Here is a 14,312-nt window from a genome sequence, read left to right as displayed (position 1 = left end):
CAGGGTCCCTGTGGAAGCCTCCTGGTAGCCATGGGCAGAGCCCTGTCTTAGTTACTTTCTTGTCACTGGGATACAATACCTACCACCCACACCTGGAGGGAGGAGAGGTTTATTCTGGCTCACAGTTCGTAGGTTTCAGTCAGCTGACTCCAAGGTGGGGCACCATAGTGGAGGAGAAACAGTCCATGGCAGTGTTGCAGGAAACAGAGAGAGGGATCAAGGGAGGAGGGAGATGAACACTGCCAGGCTACACCCCAGTGACCACCTCCTCCAAGCAGGCACCTACTCCCAAATCACAGTTGCCTATAAATGTATCAGTGGCCTAATCCACTAATAAATGTCAGATCTCATGATCCAGTCACCTCCCCAGAGCCCCACTCATGAGCAGATGAAGCTCTAGGGGACATCTAGACATAAACCATAGTGGGCACTCCCATTGTATGCGAGAGCAGTAGGCAATTTTATTCCTTTTTCCTGTGTTGGCCAAGCTTTCCCTGTCCCCACACTCCCACTGCCTACCAGGGCTGGTGCAGTTTTCTTACACAGCAAGGGTTCATCCTGCCATCACTGGCCCTAGGGCACTTTTTTATTTCTGTAACAGGCAGGTGCTTGGGTGCAGGAGAGTTTGTTGTGCCCTGTTGTGTCAGCCTCTCTGGATCCTCCCCAGGTTGGATATCTCTTGCCAGCAGGGAGGACAGAGTGTTTCTGAGTCTGTTCGCCTCCAGACCACCACTGAAACTGTGCTCCCTCCTGCAGACTGAGCCTCTCCCAAGGTGGCACTCACCTGGGCTCAGGTGCGAGGCTGGGGCACCATGTCCTGGTGGCCTGGTTCCTCTCACCTACTCTCCTAACACTGGATTTTAGTCCAGCGGATTTCTTGCCATTTCTCCTCCAGCCTTACCATCACCCCACCTCAGGGATGGCTATGCAGATGACCACCCTGCTGTCACCACTCAGGCCCCTGGCAGATTATGACAGTGTTCATTTGAATCTGGTTTTGATTTCAAAATTAGTACTTGGAAAAATATTACTGAATTTTCTTTCACAGTGAATTATGAGATATTTTATATCACTGTTTATTCTTCAGGGATTTCTGCCTGGGTTTGAAAACAGGGCCGCAGAAACCACAGAGTTTCCTAAAGTTGTATTTTCTTCCAGGTTCATCAGTACCAGCTATAGGGCCAGGAATTTAGCTCAGTTGTTCTGCTGACTGCCTCACAAGCACAAGGACTCAAATTTGTTCCCCAATACCAAAAAAAAAAAAAAAAAAGTATAATCAGCACCAGTTATGTGAGTTGGTACAGAACGAAGCTCTGTATTTGTATGCCCCAACTCTGCTAGGATCAAGGTTAAAAAAAGAAAAAAAAAGAAAGAAAAAGCCATGTGATTACCACTCAGCCCTCTGAGCATGCGCAGTGCTGCTGTGTGACGTCAGAGCCTCAACACAGCCATGGAACCTGGGAAATCATCGAACCTGGGAGGCCTTTATTTCCTCACTTGTGAAGTGAGTGTAGGGTTAGTTTCTGCATTGTGGGTTGGCATGAGAAGTTAATCTACACAAAGTATTTGGTACTCAGGAGATGCTATCTGTGTATTAACTGTCACCTCATTAGACTTTCTCTGGCATCCCTCGTCTTCTTAGAGAAGGTTTGAGAGAGTTAGAATGCACATTAGTGCCTTATTATAAATGGGGAACTTGATGCAGCTGTTGTATCTGCTTTCAGAACCACACTGTTCCCAAAACCCAGCCAGGAGTCCCTAGCTAACGTCTCACTGCTTCTCCTCTGTATTTCGGTGGCCCTGTGAAGACTCACTGATAAGCCCCACACTTTTATTGAGCTCAGGGTTTATCAGAAGGGTCAAAAGTTAGTCATCTTTATTTGAATAACAAAGAAAACTTCAAAAATGAGTAAGGAAAGTTCAGAAACTGCTTAGGTGGAAGAGAAGCCTCCCCCAGCCCTGAGTTAAAAATACTGGATCCCCACGGATCGCTCGCAGCGTGCACAGAGACAGGAAAACCAATATGAAAGTGAAGAGGGCAGACAGCCATTGTGAGGCAGTCAGTACAAAAGCCCCTGTTACAACCCAAGAAGTTGTAGAAGTGTCAGCCCCTCCCACCATCAACTCACACGCTCTCTCTGCTGCTCCTTTCAGAGAGCTACATCTGAGCTGCTGCTCAACTGACCCCTAAAGAGTGACGAAGACAGATTAATGGGATCCTTGTGTGCCAAAATAAAGTATGGACCCTGTCACCACCAATATATGTCAAGTCCATTAGGGTCGTTTTTAATGAACTGAACTTTTCATTGGAAAGCTTTGCCAAGCTTGTTGAATGAAGGGAAAGAAACCTATACAAAATTGCGAGATAATGTAACATCACTTTATATAAAGAAGAAACGGTTCATGAAAGTATTCTGAGTTTACAACATTTTAGATTTTTATCAAGGTCAGGGAAAATAATATGGATTTAAAACTATATCTTGCATTAAGCTGAGAACTACAAATGCACTGATAGTGTTGTCAGCTACGGTGGCATCTGAGTCCCTTTGGGAAATGGCTTTGTAAGTAGTCAGGCAATACTCAAGGAAATGCGGACTTTCAAATCCCGTCCCGTTAGCATGGGTCAGGAAGCCTCTGGGAAGGAGAAGTGGTCTGGAACAAGTGGTGTGCCCTCGTTTTCCGTGTGTGAAGAACAGGAATTGGCTCCATCTGTGTGTGCTACACTTGGTTAGTAGCCTATCTTCCATTTCTCCCCCAAACTTTGTGTATCTTGAGTTTCAGAGAGTAGATTAAGCAAATAATAGCTCTTCTTGAGTACCTTTAACCTAGGGACACTTCCAGAATACTCGGCTGCCTTTTCTGTTGCGTATTTGGGGCTAAGAAAAAGCATTGCTTGCCCAGAGAGCACATGTAAGCTACTGAGGCCGACATCCATCTCAAAGTCCTTTTCGTCTGAAAAATAGCATTTTATTGATTGATGTATGATAGGCATAGAATTTAAACCCACCTTAGGCTACATAACTACCCAATGACTCATCCAGATAGGAGGCCAGCATGTACTGCCTAAGTGTAGCTGTAAAAAGTATAAGTGAGGGCCAGGGATTTAGCTCAGTGGTTCAGTGGCCTGCGTCACAAGCGCAAGGACCTGAGTTCAATCCCCACTACCAAAAAAAAAAGTATAAGTGAATAAGCCCATAGCACCTACCAAATTTGGATGCAATGACTTTAAAAGGCCATAAGGAACTCCTACAATAGGAGCGGGTTTCTGTTTCTTCATGACAATATCTACACAAAAGAAGTATAATTTCATTTTTAGAGATTTTTTAGGCTGTTGCCTCTGTCTTAGTTCTTGTCTTTGAGCCCAATACCAAGTCACTCATAACAGTATTTCTTAGTTTCCTGTCTATCATTCGTTTGAAAACATTTGAAGTACCTAGTATATAAAGTTCTACCTTCACAGGGATTTGATCTAGTGAAAGATGTTTCAGGAAGACTCACTGTGAAAATCAAAGCCTGGTTACTGCCCTCAGAAAACGAAAGGTGGCCTCAGAGACTTGCCAGGACACAGTCAGTCTGGGGAGCAGGGAGCTCCTCTTTGTCAAGGCACATGTGAAGTGAGGCCTGAAGGTGAAGGACATAGCTCTTAAACTGAGACCCGGGAAGAAGGCCATCCAGGGTGTGCCCCACGTATCCTAGATCCTGAGCCAAGAGAGAGTTGCACACGCTGAAGGAAGTGAACGAAGAGAGGTAGAGCTGGAGCATAGGGCTGGGTGGGCCAAAGGCAGGTGAAGGCAGAGAGAGCTGCCATGTGACCCATTTCCCAACGATGTTACCCTGAACTACATGGGTAAGATACATAAGGTAGAAAAAGTCAATGTTGGCTGTTATTTTCATCATTACAGCAGTGAGAGGTGTTAGCAGCAGAGATGGAGAGAAGTGAGGTTAAGATATATTTTCAACAGAGAACTGATAGAATTTGGCAATCCGTTGAAAGTGGGAGGAGTTGAGGGATCAAAGACAACTCTTGTTTTGTTTTGTTCTTCACTTGAGCAGTTGGATGGCGGTGGACACATTTGCTGTAATGGAGAGGCCTAGAAGATGAGTAGGGCACAGAGGGACAGATCGTGAGCTTCACTTTGGATATTTTAAGTTAGAGGGGCTTTTAAACATAAAAGTAAAAATGTCAACAATAGATACCGTGTGTACTAAAAAGCATGAAACCTTACTATACTCTTGTGCCTCGGTGCCTCGGCCATATGTTAAAGGAAGGTAATAGTCGTTCTTATCTCACCAGGTTCCTGTTAGGATTTAAAAAACTTTAACTTAAAGCACTAAGAATAGTGCCTGGCACTATATATATTTTTGGTTAATAAATTATTCTATCCAAAGGAAAATTATATTAATAATTAATAAGATTAATAATCAATAATTAATTATAAGATTAATTCCCTATACATTAATGGCCCTTGAAACTAGGAATTGTTGATAAACATGGTAGAAGATAGCACAAAACTGAGCCTTGGGCCTGGCAGTATTTAGAATTTGAGGGTAGGAGAAGGAACTAGGAAAGGAGACTAGGCAGCCACCAGGGAAGAGAACCACAGGAGGTGGGTACTGTGTCACTCAAGAGGAGAATTTTAAGAAGAAATCTATTGTGAATTGTTTTGTGTGCTGCTGGACACAAGCTGGATAGGGATTGGATTTGCCGAGATTAGCGGAGGAGGCTACTATTCTTAGGCAATGATTATTAACTGTTTTCCTGCTGGCAGTTCTCCTCAATGTGAATGAGTAGCAGTGTCCTGGTCACACGTCCCTCCTGTAGCAAGGCGTATATCTTGTCTGATCCAGGCCAGAGAAAGCCCAGACCAGGGCTACCAGATGACTTTGCCCGGGTCCTGGGAGATGGGCGTTCCCGCTCCAAGAGAACCCAGTGATCTCTGGATGTGTTGGAAGCCACAGCCCGTCACCCACAGCATTTCCTTCAAGTATAAAGTCTCTTTGAAAGCAAACTGTGCTCTTGGATGCAGCCAGCTTTTCTGCAAGGCGATCATTGAGGCATTCTTACAGAGGGGCCAGCTGCTTCCCAAAGAACCCAAAATGAATTTCATTATTATTATGAAAAACTGAGTCTGCTTCTTGGAAAATGCCCTGAATATAGTTCTCTCGATCCTATCTGTGTGCTTGGGAATCTGGTCCTTCCCTCAAGCTATTACTGGCTAACAGCCCTAGACAAAGGCAGTCACTGACATTTTCTTTTCAAATAGTTTTATTAGTGACTCTATCAAACTTGTCATTTGCACTTTAAATTCTAGGGTTCTTCTGTCCTTGGTTGTGCTCCTGGGCACCTGACATCACCGAAGGCCGTCATAGCCAGGCAGGTGCTCCAGGGCACAAGGTGCAAGTCTCTGCAAAGCAATGGTGCTGGCAGAGGTTCTGTGGGGCAGTGTCCTGGACAGAAATGAAAACAGTTTCTGCTTGGGAACCTCAGAATGGGTTGCAGAGAACTGTAAACTAGTAGAGGTTGAAAAAATGTTTTCATAATTGCATATTCCGAGCAGGTATTCCAAACTGAAAATCTTTTACAATGAGTTAGATTCCCATTGACTTGGAATGACTTAGCAGCAGTTCAAAGGGAATGTAGAGTGCTGTATTTAAGGTAGCTATTGTCCCAAAATGTTAATGGCTAGCAGTTCTTTGAAATACTCATTTGAAAAGTCACTTTAGAATTACAGATTTTACAGGTAACTTGAAAATCCCAAAAGTGATTCAGTTGAAGAGCTGCAATCCTTTGTAACATGTCTCAAAGGCTGTTTTGTTTATGTATTTTTAAGTCTTATTTTAAATCTTCACTTGTAATTTCACTGAGCCTTTAAATAGTTTTTATGTGAGAGCTCTGCTCGCATGTGAAATTGGGAAGTAGGTGAAAGTAGAAGTAAAAGAAGGTTTGCCCCTTTCCCGATTCCACGTTGCTTTTTTCACCCAGCAACAATTATGTTCTGCATCCAAATGCTTCTTCACATCCAATTGCTCAGTCTAGGTTTGAGACACTACACTTCTTCCTAAAGATTAGCCTCTAACATTCAGACTGTGGCATGAGGACGCTGGCCGGTTTCAGCCAGATACAGAGTGACATGGGGAAACAGAACAGAACAAAACATTATCAAAAACTTCAATTTTGCCCCAAAGGAACCACATGTAAAGTTGAAGCCAAAGGAAGTGTGGTTGCTAAAGGTATCAGCACCACGAAAGAGAAACCCGTTACCTCTGCACAGGCACAAGAAGAAAGGCTCCTTGAGAGCGTGCGGGAATCAGCAAGACCCCAACCCTGCACGATCACGGGTGCAACAGTGCCAACCTTTCTCTTGAGCAGCCAGTCCCTGAGAACTCTGCTTCACAAGGGCTTCCTAGGGAATTGGATTCTCCGGAATCACTTCACCGTGCAGCTATCCAAGCACTCAGAGTCTGGACAAGCCGTGGTCCAAGGGGCCTGGCTCCTGCTTCTGCTCACACTGGTCCTTGGCATCATCCACATGATGCATGTTTTGCTGGCACGCAGAATGCAAGAGTTATGGGAACAGGGAATCTTCCTCCCAGATTCAGAGGAAAGGCTAAGAGGCCAGGTGAGGGGCCCCTGAGAGGGCAGTGCAAAAAAGCTGTGGGAATGAAGCCAAAGGTACAGTGGAGACCTCAGAAAGTCAGAGATGCCAGAAACACGGAGTGTCTGCTGCAGAGAGCTGCAGGCCACGAGTGGAGCCAGCCCAAAAGAGAGGCTGCGTGCTTGGGGTAGGCAGGGCCACAGGGATGGTGCTGCCCACGTCCTTTAGAACTCACACTTCACCCATGTGTCCAGGACACCAGATGTGGGGCAACAGGGCTGATGTTTGTCTAGCTGGATTTCGGTCTTGCTCTGGCCCAACTATTTTCTGTCTCTCCTCTTCTCCCTTTTGGAGTGGGAATGTCCGCCCTGTGCCACTGTGCCTTAGGATTACATAACTTGATTTTGATTTTGACAGAGCTTTATAGCTAAGAGTTTGCCTTGAGCCTCAGAGGAGATTTGAACTTGACATTTTTCAAAGTGCTGTAACTTTTGAGACTTTGGCAAAGAATCATTGTGTTTTGTAGCTATAGTTGTATAATGTTAGGCAGAATTATGACCTTGTATTTATTCAGAGATTAAGTATGGTTTAAGGAGATGTGTTTGGGTGTCGGGTTGACAAAGAGCGGTATGTGATACTTAGACTCAATTGTGTTTCCTTGATTGGCTGGGAGTCAGCCACAGGATTGGTGGAGCACATTTTGGGTACTTCTCAGTGAGGCATGGAGCTGTGACCTTAGATATATCTGGGCCCTTGCCCCTTTCTCTTTAGTGCTATTCCCTTGCTTTTTCTCTGCTGCCATGAACTAACCATCTTTGTTTCACCACACCCGTTTGCCATGTTTCTGCTCTGGAGCCAGCCAACTGTGAACTTAAAATCACGAGCCAAATTAAACCTTTTGTTCTTTAAAATGTGAGTGTCAGATATTATGTCCTACCAGTAGGAAAGTTGACTAATACAAGCAATGTGGAATACCATATTATTATCAACAAAGGCTGCAAATTTTTGCCCTCAAATGTTATATTTATGTAAATGAATTTTTGGTTAAGGGTAGAATCATTGTATAATATTTTATATTTTTAATATACTATTTTCTAGATTCTTCTGTGGCCACTAGTTAAAAACATTTTTAAAATGGAAATCATTTTTAAAATGTTCCTCATGCAAATTTATAATTAATATCTGTCAAAAGTCTTTTTTACATTAGTCCCCTCTCATCTACAGGGACAAATTCCAAGACCCCCATTAGATGCCGCAAACATAAATAGTACTGAATCCTATATATACTGCATTTTTCCTATACTTGCTTACCTATAATAAAGTTTCATTTATAAATTAGGCATGGTGAGATGTTAATGACAATAACTAATAATAAAGTAGAATGATTATACTAATATACTCTAAAAAAAGTTACAAGTTATTTCCAGAATTTTCCATTCATTGTATTTTTGGGCCACAGTTGAGTGTGGCTCACTGAAACCACAGAGGGAATGCTCACACAAGGGAAACTACTGGGCCTCTTTATTTACTTAGAGAGCCTGTGAGTCATTGCAACCAACGCCAGTGTAGCTTAAGAGAATCGTGTGTGCGAGTAAATGAGAATGGTGAAATGAGTTGACAAATAGATGTAAACTTTGTCTGCAAGGTGATGATCAACTACATCCTGCTAGATAGAATTAATCTGCACTCTATGGAGAGTCATTTACATTATCAGTTTTATGCAGCTTCTCAAGTGGTAAAATAGCTCAGCCTCAAAGCCAGACGAAGGTGAGCACAGAGGATGCGCATAGCAGAGTGCCGAGTCTTCTCCATCAGTCTTTGTGTCTTTCATCACTTTGCCCTACACCGTTTGATGTATCCCCTCCTCTCTCTTCATCGTCACATCATGCTGTCACTTTCACAGCTGAGCATCCACCAAAACAAAGAGGAGACCACTGTAGACTCATAGCTCCAACGTGTGATGACTGAAAGCTTTCATAATAGCTTTAATGTGATTTCCTATAAGTTTCAATTTGTATTTTGAAACTAGAGTATGCTGCCAGTTACATCATCAAAATAATATATCCATAAAGCCATTCATAGTTTAAATAATCCCAATGGTATTTTTAAACAAACATGTTTATAGGGAAGGGAGAGGAAAATAACAAGAAAAAAAAGAGAAAGATAATGTGTTACTTACAGACCATGTATCCATAAACCTGAGCTCAACTCTAATATCTGTAATAACATGAGCCAATAGGACATTGTTTCTGTTTAGCATTATATTAATGAAGTAGTTGTTTTTATTATTTCAGTGCATGCTCCTGACTCCATAATAGCCGCTAATAAAATAAACCACTTAAGGATTTTATAAGTGAATTTGTCACTGTTTTCTATTTCTTAAAATGGACTTTGTTGATACTCTAAGTATAAAGGTTTTGTTAATGAAATGCACAATTAAACTTGCGTGTGAAATACCAGACTGAAGCATAGGCCATCTACTTGCCAAGTGTGGAAGTGTGGCTTTTCCCTACAGACAGGAAAACTAAATATAGAAATTATATCATCGCTTATGAAGTTTACACCAATCTTTTAAAGAACCCACTTGACCAGCCATTCTTACTCATCTGACAGCTCTGCTGCTAACAAAAAGAACTTTTAACTTATGATTCACATACCGATTTGGGGAACAAAAATGATTGCACTCTGTTTCATAGGGCCCACTTTAGAGGTTTGGGCTCAGAAAGTGCTGTTCGAGCTGGAACAGCTAAACATCATGTTTGAGACTTTTAGCTCAGTGCCCCCACCCTGACCCGGCTTCCTCCCACTGTGGCCAAAAAAATCCAGATAGAAAATACAGAGTCGGGAGACGTAGGGACATGGAGAAAACTTCATATATAAAACAGTTATTATTCATTCAGCCATTTGCACTATCAGATGTTTTTCTTTTGAAATATAATGCACTGCCTTTAACAAAAGAGAATATATTATACCATACTTTGTGTGCACTAGGGAAATTAAGACACTGCCAAGAGACAGCACCACTTAAAACCAAATTGCTTTTAATTGGTGTGAACTTGACGAAGGCCTGTGGAGAGTGGGCTATGGGTGAGTCAGAGGAGCAGCTTACATTTGATAAGACTCTCATCTAGGAGACATAAAGCAGATGTTTATTGGGTTTTTTTTTGCAATTAACTCCAAATGTCCAGACAGGCTCACACACACACACACACACACACACACACACACACAAAAATATTTTTCCATTTAGATATGCTGCTTTAAAATCAGTATGTTTCATGTATTTATTGGCCATCTATACCTTTTCCTTTGAGAAGTTTTTATTTCAGTTGCCCATTTTTTGATTGGATGTTTTATTTAAGGGGCCTAATTTTTTTTAATTCTGTATGTTATCTCTTTACTCTGGTGGCTGTTTCCTTTGATGGGCAGAAGCTTTTTAATTTGATACACTCCATTTGTTAATTCCTGGTACTTTCTGGTGCCACTGGTTGTGTTCAGAGAGTCCTTGCCTGTGCCTAAATCTTCAAGAGTTTCACCTGTTTTATCTCCCAGCAGATTGTCATTCTGTTTTAAATTTAGATCTTTGACCCGGTTTGATTTTATGGTGAGATAGAAGGGTCTGGACTCAGTTTTCTGCATGCAGATAGTCAGTTTTCTCTGCCCCATTTTTTAAAGGGGCTCTCTTTCCTCCAATGCGTTCAACATCACTGGCCATTAGAGGAATGCAAACTAAAGCAACACTGAGGTGCCATCGCACTCCAAAATGAGTGGCTGTCATCAAGAAATCAAATTTACAAATGCTGGTAATACCGAAAGGCCGTGGAGATCAGTATGGTGATTCCTTAAAAAACTGGAAATAGAAATTCCATTCCATTGAGCAATTTCCCTCCTAGGTATCCTCCTGAAAGAGTTAAAATCATCATATTACAATGATACAGGCATACTCATGTTTATAGCAGCACAATTTATAATAGCTAGCTCTTGGAAATAACGCATGTGCCCATCAACAGATTAACTGATAATGAAATGTGGTATTTACATACAGTGGAGTACAACTGTGCCACAAAGAAGGATAAACTTGAAGAATGTGTAGGTAAACGAATGCATCTGGAGATCATGTTATGTGAACCAAATCAAATACACAAGTTTAAATATCACATGATTTCTCATGTAAGAAACTCAAACTATCAAAGGATAAAGTAAAAGGTAAGAGTAAGAAGGGAGTCTTTTCTCAAATGGGAAGGAGAACAAGAGAAGGAGGGAGAAGGAGTGCAAGGAAGGGAAGGGAAAGAAAAAACTGAATTGAATAAAAAGTGGAAACAGCTGTGGTAAATGGGGAGGGGCTGGGAGTTGGTGCAGGGTGGGGGAGGAGCAGGAGACAAGAATGAAGACGTGTTCTGTGCATGGACCAACTCTGCACGAAAAACGTCCCACTAGGTACCACACACGTGTACTGACAGACAAGGAGAATAAGCCTTAGTGTGTTTCACCGCTACAGCAGGTCCCGGGGCTCCAGGGGCACGTCTTTCCACATCATCCTGGTCTGGAAGGAGCCCAAATGCAGGGTCATGTGTGTTTCAGGAAAGGAGAGCCGAGGCCGGGTTTGCCTCACTTACGTGCTAGAGACAGAACATAAGACAGGTTGGCAACTTTCTATAAGGTTGTGCATGTGGGAAGAGGGAGACACTAGTGATACAGGGCCTCCCAGTGATAGGACAGAAAGAAAGGCAACTCCAACCTGCTCGACGTCCCATATGCAAGTTCAGGTTCTGCAAAATCAAAGAATGGATTCTGAGGAACAGCAGAGGTCCAGAGTGGGTTATATTTATTGAGAGGGAGAGATTTTAAGTCCTGAGAGACAAGAAAGGACCTGAATGGGTTTCCACAGACCCCACTTTACAGAAGTCTTACAGAGTAAAATCACAAACGAGGTGGGTACAACACGGGACAAAACTGGGATCCACCAGTAGGGTTACAGGCACAGCCACTAAGGTAATACTGATGCCCTGGGGAGCGGTCGCAGAGCACGTCTGCACAGAAAGAACCTTCCTTGGAAAAGAGGAGCCAGGAGGTCCTGGTCACCCTCGGGTGACTGACACCTATCTAGGACTAGGTTCCAGGCACCAGATTCTACTCACCACAGCATAGTGCATACCCTTCAGGGAGGTGTGCAGGTGGTGATCTTTATGTCTTCAACCTGAGGCCTCCAGCCACAGTTGTAATGTGTCTTCATCTTCCACACGGACTCGCTCAAGGGCCTACCCCTGTCTGACTGCCTGTAACATTTCCACCTAACTTAGCTGTCTACGATGCTAAGACCTAAACTGGGTTTGGGGAGTGTCTGCGAACCCAAATGTGTCTGGCATCTTTTCTAAATGTTCAGTAGCTGGGGTCGTAAAACTACAGTCCACCAGCCAAGCCCAGACCCTTCCACCACCATCTCAACCCCCACCCTGCTGTTACAACTAAAGTCTTACAGGGACACAGCCCTGTGCATTTGCTTGCTTACATCAGCCAAGAAGGGCAGAATAGGGGGTTGTGACATTTTGCATGGCCTGCAAAATCAAACATGGTTTCTGTCTGGCCCTCAACTGAAAGAGTCTGCTGACCCTTGCTCTCTTGTGTAATGGTCACTGAAGATGTCAGGGGCCACTTAAGCTCCCTACATTCAGGGTCATTAGCTCACCACTGAGAAATCAGAAGAGGCCATTTATTGTGGTAAAAGGAAAGAGGATTTGTTCAAAGCCAGCTCCAGGGAGATGGAGCAGCCCATTTACCTTGGATCACCATTTTCCTGCATACAAGTGTATAAGGCAGGGATCACTCTAGGGAGGAACAGTGGGAGTAGGGAACACGGAAATCCTAGACACGCTCCGGTTTGTTTCACCCCTGCTCCAGCCCAGTCCTCCTCCGCCATGGGAAGGAGAGGACTAGACCTCCTAGTGCCAGTCTACTTTGGTCCATTCATCTGGGCTAAGGAGAGGTAGGGTAATGTTTATGGCCTTGGCCTGAGGAATTTGGAGAAAGGAAAAAAATCCAACTTTTAAGGTTCTATGTCGTGGTGTGGTTACAAGAAGGTGTACTGTGAGTGACAGAACAATAACCCATATTACTTAGGAAAACTTCACGGGGTGCGGTTCTTTTTGAGCTCTTGCCGTCTTTTTTGTTGGAAAACTAATTTTAGTTGTACATTATTAAAGAAGCATTGTTCATTACACTAATGTCGAAGCTGGCAGGCTAATCGTTTGCTTTCATGCCTTCCTGATAAACAAAATAGCTGAACAGGCAGTTTCATAAATGCTTACACCTGTGTTGTAAAATCCAGTGCTTGTGTATTTGCCATGGTTCTTGTCCCAGGACCCAGACAGCTGTGTGTCAATGCATAATAAGAGTAAAAATCATTGACTGTCTTGGTTTTATAGTTCCAAAAGGGTCCTGCAGGTGTCATTATTTAAAGAGAGCAGGTTTAAATCTTTTTAGGATACTTTTCCCCCACGTTCTCTGTATGCCAGAAGATAAAGAAGTCAAAATCAAGGAGAGAACACTGGTAACACTGCGATTAGCCTTCCTTGGGAATAATTCTGGGCTTGCTCTCTGAGGCGGCTGGGTGAGGCCCCCAGCCGCGTTCTGACCTCTGGCCAGGCTCTGCAGTGCAGGCAGCCCAGGCTCCGGCCCCAGAAGCATCTTCGCCATGCTCTCTTCGGTGTGAAAAGTCGGACTGGTTTGGTGTTAGAGTTACTGTTTCCCTGAACGAGATGGGAACCATTTACTCTTGCTAGGGTTTAAGGCTGGAACCCTTTTATCCGCTCTTTCCCTCGCTGCCCAAGTCAGGGTTGAGAACAGGTTTAAGTGCATTCACAGCTGCCTGGCAGAGAGCAAGAGGCGCATAGAAAAATAGTTTTACCCCAAAGTTTTTTCTCCAAATTATTATACTGTTTGAAAATGTCCCTCCGGGCTTTTCTCCCCAAGGGAAGTCCTTGGAAGGTCATTGCGGTTAGGGCCACGGCTGACTAACGGGAAGAAGAAACTTTGTTTTCAATTTGGATATTCTTACATTCTAGAGACCTTCCAAGGAAGAACAAGTTGTTTCTAGTGTAGCTTCTTTCAGGGGTGGGAGAAAGAGGAGAGCGAACCAGCTCGTGTGAGTGCCAGTGCCCTCTAAGTCTGTAGCGTGGCTTTTCTCTCCAATGTAAAAAGAGCTGGAGTTCAGGCTAACTCGGAGAATTGTCTGAGGAACAAGACTGTGCCTTTCTTGAAAACTTACCCGAAAACCTCCCTTTATGAATATAAATAAATGCTGGGGAGCACACCGAGCAGAAAAGCAAAGAAAGTCACAGAATATGAGATGCGGCCTGCAAGAAAAAAAGCCCTCCTTAAATATCTGCCCGGGCGTATTCCCTTTTGGGTTTAGCATCGAGTTCGTCTGCTTAAGAACAGCTGGTAGCCCGCGAGAGGCGCACAAGTGCCGGGTTCAGGGTGAGGAGAAGGAAGCCCCAGGGGGCGGCGGGGAGCAGGTGACCCAGAACCCAGAGGCAGAGGAGCCCGCAGCACCCCGGGCCCGCTCCGCCCTGTGCTCGCCCGGCTGGGGCTGCTCACCCTGTCCTCTTGTCTGCTTGTCGGCTGCAGGTTCGTCCCGGAGGCCTGGTCGGCCTGCACGGCCACCTGTGGTGTGGGGGTCCAGGTGCGAGTCGTCAGGGGCCAAGTGCTCCTGTCTTT

General features: G+C 44.0%; 1 protein-coding gene across 1 annotated transcript in view; it reads left to right on the top strand.

The window, feature by feature from the left end:
• Adamtsl1 (ADAMTS like 1) overlaps positions 1-14,312 on the top strand; it is a 303,353-nt gene that overhangs the window by 129,602 nt on the left and 159,439 nt on the right. The window contains exon 13 of the mRNA XM_033757645.1: positions 14,223-14,298. Within this exon, the coding sequence (XP_033613536.1) occupies positions 14,223-14,298 (76 nt within the window). The remainder of the gene's footprint in view (positions 1-14,222; positions 14,299-14,312) is intronic.

This window comes from Fukomys damarensis, unplaced genomic scaffold (genome assembly GCF_012274545.1).
Source record: "Fukomys damarensis isolate Sample0158 unplaced genomic scaffold, DMR_v1.0_HiC HiC_scaffold_31, whole genome shotgun sequence".
Lineage (NCBI taxonomy): Eukaryota > Metazoa > Chordata > Mammalia > Rodentia > Bathyergidae > Fukomys > Fukomys damarensis.
This window is presented reverse-complemented; position numbering and strand designations above follow the sequence as displayed.